This window comes from Clarias gariepinus, chromosome 19, assembly GCF_024256425.1.
Source record: "Clarias gariepinus isolate MV-2021 ecotype Netherlands chromosome 19, CGAR_prim_01v2, whole genome shotgun sequence".
Classification (NCBI taxonomy): Eukaryota; Metazoa; Chordata; class Actinopteri; order Siluriformes; family Clariidae; genus Clarias; species Clarias gariepinus.
Window position 1 is genome coordinate 20,041,235 of NC_071118.1, and position 10,831 is coordinate 20,052,065.

The 10,831-nt window shown below is 35.7% G+C and overlaps 1 protein-coding gene across 1 annotated transcript in view; it reads right to left on the reverse strand.

Moving 5' to 3' along the window:
• The window catches only part of loxhd1a (lipoxygenase homology PLAT domains 1a), a 45,985-nt gene extending 38,184 nt beyond the window's left edge, over positions 1-7,801 (reverse strand). The window contains exons 1-6 of the mRNA XM_053479351.1: positions 7,367-7,801; positions 7,024-7,333; positions 3,716-3,830; positions 1,672-1,752; positions 1,336-1,520; positions 110-208 (exon numbers count right to left, since the gene is read on the reverse strand). Of these exons, the coding sequence (XP_053335326.1) occupies positions 110-208; positions 1,336-1,520; positions 1,672-1,752; positions 3,716-3,830; positions 7,024-7,333; positions 7,367-7,801 (1,225 nt within the window). The remainder of the gene's footprint in view (positions 1-109; positions 209-1,335; positions 1,521-1,671; positions 1,753-3,715; positions 3,831-7,023; positions 7,334-7,366) is intronic.
• Positions 7,802-10,831: the final 3,030 nt, after the last annotated feature.

The following is a 10,831-nucleotide window of genomic DNA, read 5'->3' on the forward strand; positions in this document are numbered from 1 at the left end:
CATTATTCAAAAAAACGCATTACAACAAAATCTTGTGCATTATGTAGCTACTCATCGTTAAAATAATCCCATAATTGCACACATTATGTGATTATTCACACACACATACCAGTATCTCCAAACTCTCCAAAGATAGTCAGATAAACATCTGCGTCTGTTCCGCTACCTTTGACATCCAGTGTAAACACGCTAACAATGTATTTGTTCTCTACGAGTCAGAACAACAAAATACAAAAGCACACAGACAAACACACACGCACACACAAAATTAGAGCACTGTATTTACGTCAGAAACAAAAAATCCTACACAAAAATAATCAAACAAACCATTTGAAAATATGAAATTAAAAAATATATACAGTAAATGTATAAATGCATTACATTGCATACACATATAAACTTTTTATATGATTCATAAAATGTTAAAATAAATTAGCTCTTGAACATTTGAACATCTCCATTCTTAGAAAATGGCAAAATACTTTCAGTTTCAGTTATTTCCTTAACAAATACTCATACCGTCTCCTCTCTATGGGGTGATGATAAACACAATTAATTCTTTATACAGTATTCAAACTAAAACCTGCCCAATTTTGTGTCCAAAAGTGCTTCCGAAACATCCCTGATCCATCAAGGCATGGACTACATAAATCTTTGTATGTGTGCTATGGTATCAGATACCCAGATGTTCCTGATACCCAGATCCTATGAGACCTTTAGGTTGTGAGTTGGAACCATAATGGATCAGCCATGTTTGTCCAGCATTTTCTTTAGAAGCTGGATTGACTGAGCCAAGTCAACACCTTGAGCTACGTCAAATTCCGGAAATTATTCCTGACATTTTTTTTCCTGTATTATCCAGGTAAAATAGGCCACTGCCATTGCCATGAAGAAGTGTACATGGTTTGCACCAATAGTTAGGTAATTAACACTTGTTAAAGTAAAATTCACTTGAATGCCAGGTCCCAAAAGATATCCAGCAGAAAGTTGTAATTTACACTTTTTCTGCCGCCTTGCTTTTTTCCAGTAGTTACATTGCTTCCCCAGGTAATGACAAACCCACACACAGAGTCATCCACTTGATTTAAAAGAAAATCTTTCTTTACACTAAATTTAGCTCTAGTATGCACATGCCCATTGCACTTCTGCCACAGGTTTGGAAATGCACAATTGTTCTGAATGTTTTTGTATGAAATAGACTTGGCAAGGTTCTGTTCTTTCTGGAGAAGCCTAATTTGTTTAACTTTATTAGATTATGATAGGAATTAAAGCGAAACAGCTAGTGAACTCATACTTTAGCACCAGAATGGTACTTTACCACTGAGTGCATCTTACGTTTAGGGATGTTCATAGGATTAAGGCTGCCCAGGAGATATCTCACTGTAAGTCCATCCCCAACGTCTCGTGCCAGCCAACGGCTGCAGGAAAAGAAAAGACGAAGGTGTGGCCTGTTCATGTCCAGCAATGTGACACGATCCAAATACCACCTGGCACCCATTCCTGTGTTGTCATGCTCGATCCTGAAAGATAGCAAAGGCTTTATAGGACACAATATGCTATATAAAAATATATATATATATATATATATATATTGTGTGTGTGTGTGTGTGTGTGTGTGTGTGTGTGTGTGTGTGTGTGTGTGTGTTTGTGTGTGGTGAGCGGTATGTATACCTGAGTTTTTTTATGGGCCCAACATTGTGTGTTTTAATCCGGAACACATCCGTTTTGTTCTTTTCAAAAGCCACTTGGCTCCTGTGATGCAAATCAAAGAAAAATTTTAACCGGTTTTAAAAAAAGAAGTGAGAGACCACTTTGTTGTGCCTCCGCAAAACAACCTTTCTTACTTAAAATGAAGTTTACAAATTAAAGGTCATGCCGTCCTATATATTACAAATACAGTATGTCTTTAAATTTGGAACACATTATAGAAATACTGCAGGGCGTTTATTTACCACATCTGCAGCATATTGGTGATTATCATGTAAAAGAAACCTTATTGGCTTAACTTACTTCCTGATCTCAAAGCAGTTGCTGAAATCCCTATGAAGCCTAGTACGTCTATAATGATTATGTAACACTAAAAGCTAAAGTAAAAAAATACATACAATTATGCCATTACAAGGGAAAATTTAATGAATTTATTTATTTATAATATTAATGGTATTATAATATTAATTATTTAATGTATTTTGATAAAAGAGATATGACAGAGTATCTTACCCAAGCTAAGAAGTTTTATGCAACCAACATGGAAGCAATACAAAAGTAAAGTCTTCAAATTTCTGCTGAAAATGTTTTTAACTTTGTACTTTAAATTGTGCTTCTTATTTTTTGTGCTAGTCTTGGTACATAAAAATTAAATAAACAAGATTTTAATAATCACCTATACACTATAGATGCAGGATCTTTAGATAGAAAACTCTTTAATCAAGTCACACATGTTAAGACACCAAAAATTACATGTTAAATTGCTCAAAGCACCCCTTACCCCCACGCATATCCTATAATCCATATTCATTACAATAATCACACTCAATATTCAACACTGGCACACTTCATTAGCAAACTTTGGAAATGATGTAATTTAAGCAGTTGAAGAAGTACTGCTAAATTTCATCTTAATTCCAAAATGTTGCATTCTGACCATCAGATTCCAATCAAAGTCCAGGAGAAAAAGCCAAACCAATACTATTTATTTAATACTTTTTTAAACCCACATTCTGATTTAATCAGAATGTAAAAGTAGTTTAATTAGTCATTATGCAACATAAGTGAAATTGTCATCTAAGCAAAAGAAACCCTCTCAGATTAATCAATAATTGCTGGGATATTGATTAATGCATAAAGAGTTTCTAGAGTCTGTTTATAGCATGCACATAAATTCTACACACACAAAGTGCATGTAGATAATTTATCACACATGCAGACTGAACTAGCTTTTATTATTTTAAGACTGGAAGTAGAGTCATATAACCGTCCTATCCCATTGGCTGTGAATAAGATTAGGATGTCATTTGATCTACTCCTTCTTCTTCTTAAAGCTTATGATGTTTTTTGATGCTCTTTGGCTTTTGTGTAAAAGGTTTCGTAGTGTGTTGTTCATGTGGATGGGATAAGAGGTCAAAATCAAAGAACAATGCACTGCCACCCAAGTTACTGAGTGGGCTTTTTAATATAGTAATACCTCCTTTCAGTGCTGAGAAAACAGAAAGAAAGGCAGAATTACACAATTAATCATCAATTTCCTTGGTCATCTTTTTATACCACTGCTTTACCTCTAGCAGTATGTCTAAAAGACTACTTTTTAACAAAATGAAATTTTATTGGAATGTATACATTTGCCTGGCTTGGAAAGACCTGGTGACATACATACAAAAACTGTATAAAGGCTGGGTTTGCAAACATTTATCTACATGTTTTTAATGCATATTTTGTTTATGTAATCCATAATAAAATGCCCCCAACCAAACCATTTAACTCACATTTATTCCTAAATACAAAACCCTGCAATTTTAATAGACTGCATAATATTTCCTATATCATTTTACAAAAAAAAAAAAAACTACTATTTCAGAACCAACTAGATGCTTGTCTAAATCTGGCATGCTCTTTTGTATTCCTGATTAAAATAAAACAGGGTACAATCAGGATGATTTTTATTATCTTATAACATAAACAATTAACTTTGGGATCTTCAAAAGGTTGGTGAACTCACTTGCTGGCAAGCAGAACTTTTGGTGTAACTCCATACTCTCCGTACAAGGTGACAAAAACATTAGCGTCTGTGCCCGCTTCTTTCACATCACCTGTTACTGTCACCACTTCATACACTACAAAAGAGAAAACCATAAATAGATAATATCAATTTGATTTGCTTTTAAATAAATATGAAATGTTTTGTCACACCAAACACCAAACATATAATGAACACTGTCAGCTTTGCATTTCTCCTTACCTGACCTGCTGTAGCTACCAAGTTTTACTGTTTCTTGTCATGATGGAAATCCATCACTCTACTGTATAAGTCACACATATTAGCTACAACACAGTATTGACATTTTGCCTGGCATTATTTAAATAATTTTTACACTTTATGAACCATTTCTGATTAGAGTGCCTCAGATATTTCAGTTAAATATATATATATATATATATATATATATATATATATATATATATATATATATATATATAGGAAGGAAGGGAGGAAACACGTGATAGTCTTCAGCTGAATGGTAGTAGTAGCCTAAATTTGGGAGGAATTGGCCACGACTAAATTAGGGAGAAAAACGGGGAACCCCCCATAAAAAAAAAAACACTTAAGGAAGTACTTCTGGCAAGAAAGCACATCTGATAATGTTATGTCATCTTAAACAACACTTTGTCTTCTTAGTAGCTGCTTCTAAGTCATTATGAATTCCATCTATTCTATATCTATTGAAAATTTTGTAATGTGTTTCATGGCTAACATAAGCTACAAAGCTAACTAGCTTCAAACACAAGGTTTAATCTCAAACCCCTTTCTAACAAGGGCACTACTTTAAAGTGTGGAACAAGGCAAACTTCACCCCACATAGCCTCCAAAATACACCTCAAACGTAATTATTAAGCCTGTAGCCTAATGTCAGTAAATGGATGCATTGTTGTGATTTACATCATGGTAGCCTGCAAAAGGTGAATACAGCTGGAACCATATTGCCATATTACCAGTTTCTTTCAGGCAGGTTCTGCACAGAAAGTCTAAGTGTTTTTCACACATCTCACATTGAAAAGAGTTGAAGTGAAGTTACCCTGACCCGTGTTTCCACTGCTGGATCTAATCCAGAATGGAGCAAGGAGACAATCCTTGGTGCCCACCAGTGTAAATCTGTATGGGGTAAAACAGTAGAAAGTAAAAGGCTATAACTTAACCAGGGCCAACACAGCCAGACGAAAGGAAGATTTATACAGGGTTTAATGTTTAGAATGAAAAAGCCGTAAATAAAAAGTGTTTTTATACAGAAAATTTATTTATTTAAAAGTTGACTATCTAAAGCTGGTGTGCTGAGAGCTGAGAAAGCACTAAAATATCCAGGGCAGTGGTCCTCCAGGACCAGAGCTGAAAACCATTGGACTAGATATCTCACTCATAAATATTGGCTATGTACAAAACCAGGACAGGACTGAACAAATGAAGATGTCCTTATCAACTTTCTAACACAACCAGATGAACCTTTAAAACAATTTAATTGATAGCTCCTGGTTTGAGTGGTTATTACAAATTCATTACAAATGTGCTATCACAAAAGCTTGTGTACCATTTACAGTAACTTTCCAAAATAATAATGATTACTGTAAATTTGGTTGCCTGTCATTTTTTATAGATAGTGGTTTGTATTGTTAGCAATAGAGACTATTGTTATTGTGTGAAAATCAATTTGGGTCATGCAGACTTAATGTCTATGTCTAAGACTTTATGTCTGAGTCTCATTAACTTGACAAACACTTCTCTACAATCTCAGGCAGCAAAGCCACAAATTATTAATCTTATTCTTTGTTCCTCAGGGGATCATATGTTCACTCCTAATATTCTTTCAAGATCACATTTCACCCTAGTATATTCTAACACTCCAGTTTTACAAAGATGATATTCAGAAAGCTCTGGAAGACTTGTTACATGGACAAAAACAAGTAAAATTATACACAAAGGGAAAAGAAAAAAAAAGGTTGAAATAATCGTTTCTTGGGAATCATTCAACTTGGGAGAATAACATCTGTTTGATTCTAAGGGTCCGAGTTTCACTTTGAAAAATAGTTGGATCAACAATAAACCACAATCTGGTAAAATCTGACTCTTGAATTGAGGTAAAAGAGAAAATGTTTGATTATATTGAACACCATATGATAATCACACAGCAAATCTTACCTTTGTTTAGGGTTGTTTTAATACCTAGAAATGATGGTCACTATAAGATAACCAACCAGCTTGTGTTTAAAACACTTATTCTAAAAATGAAAATATAAAATGGATTTATAACCAATGCTCTGTTTTGGTACTGGTGATATTGTCTCCTAGAAGGCATCTTTAATTACCATGCCTGAACAAATTTCCTCTAAGAAATGTATAAACATAAGAAGGTTGCATGAATAGACTGATTAGGGCATTGTGTTTCAGCGCATGGAAAGGTAGCTGGCTGGTCGAATTGGCACCTGACAGCTTTCTCCATGGTGCCTTTACCATGACTGACAAATGAAGAAATATTACAGTTTGCCAATCAGAGCAGGTTCCTGAAAACTGGTTGGTAGAGGTGGTTTGTTGGTGAAGTTTGTGGAAACACATATTATATAAAATGTCTTTTCATGTTGTAATGTTACAGTTTTCCTTCACTGTGACTAATGCCTATGCACTAGAAACAGAGAACAGAGTATACCAAGGTTGGTGTGGAAGAACTTGAGTGGCCTGCACTGAACCCTGACCTCAACACCTCTGGACACCATTGGGATGAACTGGAATGATGACAGCTCCCTAAGCATTCTCATTCTTCATCAGTGCCTGACCCAATTAATGCTCATTGAGAGCCTTCCCAAAGGAGTGGAGGTTATTGTAACAGCAAAAGTGGATCTTAATCTAAATTGCAATGTTCAACAAGTAGGCTACATTTAAGTCTGATGGTCAGGTGTCTACAATCTTTTGCCTATATAGTATATAAACTTTTATAGTATATAAAAGTCATTTGAAGTTTTTTTTTTTTTTTACATAATTGTCTTAATGAGGGCGTGGCAGTTAAAATAGATGGGAATTAAAGATGGCTTATAGGATCTGTGATTGTTCAGGACAGCCCTGTAGTTTATATTAGCCCAAGAAACCGACAGTCAATCAGATAGGGGTCCTCCAGGAATGTGCATACATTGTTTAGGTTCCATTAAAATGTTGCAATTTACTTTTCTTTATTTTAATTCAGATTAATATCGGGAAAAGTACAGAGTTGATACCATATGGCTAAGCAAATGAGAAAGATAAGGAAAGGGAAAAAATATCAGTACCTTTTTTCTTATAGTATTCATCTTCATACCCATCTGAGTCCTCAGTATGATAATTCGCAATCTCCTGCTGGTAGAGCTCAGAATAGTCTAGCTGCTTGTTCTTTTTCTTCCCTTTCTTCCCTTTCTTTTCTTCATCACTCTCTGAACCCCTTTTCTTCTTTTTATCCTTTTTCTTCTTGTTTTTGTTCTCCTCTTCCTCCTCTGTCTCTTCCTCCTGAACGTCCTCGTCCTCCTCAGCCTCATCCACTGTCTTCTTCTTCTTTTTTACATCCTTACTTTTCTTTTCCATGCCGTCTTCTTCTTCTTCTTTCTCTTCTTCTTCTTTGTCTATGTTTTCTTCAACTCCTGCTGCCACCTCACTTTCTACCTCTTTTTTCTTTTGCTTTTTCTTTTTTTTCTCTTTTTTTACCTCCTCGCCATCTTCCACTGCTGGAGGTTTCTCTTTTTTCTGCTTTTCCTTCTTGACTGGCTCATTGTTGTTCTGCTCATCACCATCCTTCTCTCTGTCTATTGCCTCAGCATCCTCCTTCACATCTTCATCTTTTTTCTTTTTCTTCTTTATCTTATCAGTTGTGCTTTCCTTCTTTTTCTGCACTTTCTCACTCTTCTCCTCCCCCTCCTTGTCTGCTGTGTTCTTGGATCTTTTCCTTTTCTTCTCACTGTCTGGTGCATCTTGGTTGGCAGACGTCCCACTCTTTCCTTTCACCTTTGGCTCCTTCTCCTCTGTTCTGTCATGCCTTTCTTCGGTTTCGGGGCTTTTTTTCACTCTTGCTGGCATCTTTTATTCATCTAGCAGCATGAAGAGTGTTTCCTCGTCTGTTTCAGCGGTGTTGGGTGTCGCCGCCTGACCTTAAGTGCAAAGGTGCAGCTGGAAATGGGCCTTAGTGTGGAGCGTGTTACAGGTCTTGCAGTGTACTGTGGAGCTCCTGAATAATTACTGGATGAGGAATGGGTCACATGATCTTGTTGCCATCAAATTGTTTGCTCCACCTTTAAGATTCTTCTATATTATGTGCATATCCGTACATTATATGTGACATATGCCTTTATGGGGTCTGTTTTTTTTTTTTTTTTCAATACTCCAAATGTCTCAAATACATTAACTTTATTAATGTTTTTAACTACATGTATATATAAAAAAAATAAAAGAATATATTAAGCCTTGCTTTTATGTCTGGTAAACCAAAAAAAAATATCATTAGTATGCACCTAGATTTCTGCATTAGTCTGTCTTTTCATTCCTTGTCTATGCCACTCATCCTGTGATATGGCAGCCAAAGCACCTGATATTTCTACATAAATGTGTTACAACTTGGGGGTGAGGTAGTGTAACCTGAGAAGCACAATGTGTGTGTGTGTGTGTGTGTGTGTGTGTGTGTGTGTGTGTGTGTGCGTGCGTGCGTGCGTGCGTGTGCGTGCGTGTGTGTGCGTGTGTGTGTGTGTGTGTTATACAGAGAGTGAGAGAGAGAGAATGTAAGGGGAGGAGAGGATGGGCTTCAAAATTTTCATTATTCATTAGGCATGGATAGCCTTACTCAAACACACACACAAATTGTTTAAAATTAACCAAGACAGAACCCAGGGATAGTGAATCAGTTTCCATACAGTATATACATTGTAGAGTTACACGGACAGGAAAAAATACAATTGATGAAAATACAAAGAAACATGTAAACATACTTGTTCCATACATATAGCCATGCTGACTATATTTTATATTATGCAGGAGTGAAAGTAGTTTATGTTATATTTACATTACCAGCCTAAAGTGACTTAATTCCAATTTTGCTCCCTAATGTGACATGTATCTGATTTTTTCTGATTTCAGATCTGTCACTTTTTGTAGGTCGTTGTAGATTGGATGCATATCTGATATGCGGTTGGATTAGCAAAGGCAATTAGAACAAGGGTACCTGCTTGTGCATGCGTACATCCATGATGAGTCCTTGGAAAAAAGCAGATTTCCTGTTCATATGTAACTAGCATTATATTTCACCCTCCCTTACATCCAGGAGTGGTGAGAAACAGCTAAAGATGTATCTTAATGAAGTGACTGGGAAGTACTGAATGATGTTCACCTTGTAAAAAATCAAAAAAGTCTATAATGACACAGCTAAAGGGGAACACCTTTAAATAATGTGGACAAGACTCTACTGTGTAAAGTGGCATGTCACAATAGAAACTGGGCATCCAGACAGTCTACTGATCAAAGTGATGACATTCATCACACAGTTTGAATTTCAAAAGAGACCCTACATGTTGTAATCAAGAACATTAAACAACTGGTTTGAGTATTAGATGAATAACAATGGTTTTCCCATAGATTAAGAAGTTTATTTTGGCATCAGGGTGTTTACTTAACCTAGACTGCAAAAGGTTTTTATCTTGGACATTCATCACTTGTTGGCCTGACCTTTTTGTTTTCTTTGAGAAATAATGGGGCCATTCGTAAAAATTGGTATCATGGCCATTATCAGTTAGTTTAAAATTGTAACCTGGTCAGTTCAGTAGCAGCAAGAGCATTATTGGACAAACCAGTTTTCTGGGTACCTTGTGACTACAAGCACAGTTCTATGGCATAGTAACTGATGTCTGGGTAAGATTTAAAAAAATTGTTGAGGAGAAAATACATGTAACATGTATAATGTGCAGCTGTGGTCCAAAGCATCCTCTTCCAAGAAGCTGTTTGGCTTTGCACAGTGAGAGCGACAGTCAACAATGAGTTTTAACACTGCCAAGTTGGGCCATTCATTCCAAACCATTGTTCCTCTTGTTCTACATCCTTTCTTTTGTTAAAGTGGCTTAGGTCATTGTTGTGCTGGAGGGTAAAATTGTCATGTTTAGCTGGTCAACAGAGGCCTGTTGTCTTGTGCCTCTAGATTGTGTTTCTGGAGCTTTCCATGATTTCCTCTGTGGTGTTTCTTTGGCTGATAAGTTGCCTTGTTGTTGTGTCCCAAACACAATAAAAGATAATGTAATATTTTAGAATCTTTTCAGATAATTTACATTGTCTTGAATTTTTTTTTTTTTTTTTTTTTTTTGGCCTTAACCCTGCGGTACATCTAATGTTTTAGAAAGTCTTTTGCACCACCCTTAAAAATGATCATACTCTGTTGCTTAGCAGCCTGAATTGAAGATAGACGCAGTTTGTTTTATCCAGCTACAGTATATTTTGTATATTATTATGTTTATTATATGTCATCCTATTTCTTAATATAATGTCAGTGAATAATTCTGACACATTTTGGCTCCAACCACCTTCAGAGCATGAAGGTACAGTATTATGCTATTTATGCCACACATTGATAGCCAAGTCAGAGACAAGATCATAGGGTGACTGCCAAGACACACATATATGCAATATACCATATTTGTCACTTTAATTGACTGATTTATAGCACAGAAAGGCACAATATTGTATATGCATGCATTAAGCAAATAACTAGATATCGGTTTGATAAATTTGGGATTTCGTTTTGGATTAAGATGAGCCAGCTGTATGTATATGGGTGTCTCATCTACTCCATGTTCCACTGAACATAACTGTATAGGCTACATGATAGTCTTTACTCATCAGCATAGTGAGTTAAATAATTAATATTTTTTTAAGGGGCATGATACAATGACAACTCTGAGGTCAGATGACCAGAGAAAAAAACCGACATCTGACCTACTAATCTTACGGGGGGCATGTTCCACCTCTTTTGGAATGTAAAAAAAAGTTGTACTGTAGTTTCTAGTTTAGTATTGTCAGAGAAAAACATAGAATGAAATAAAAACACCTTTTTATACTTTGGTCAGTGTTTAT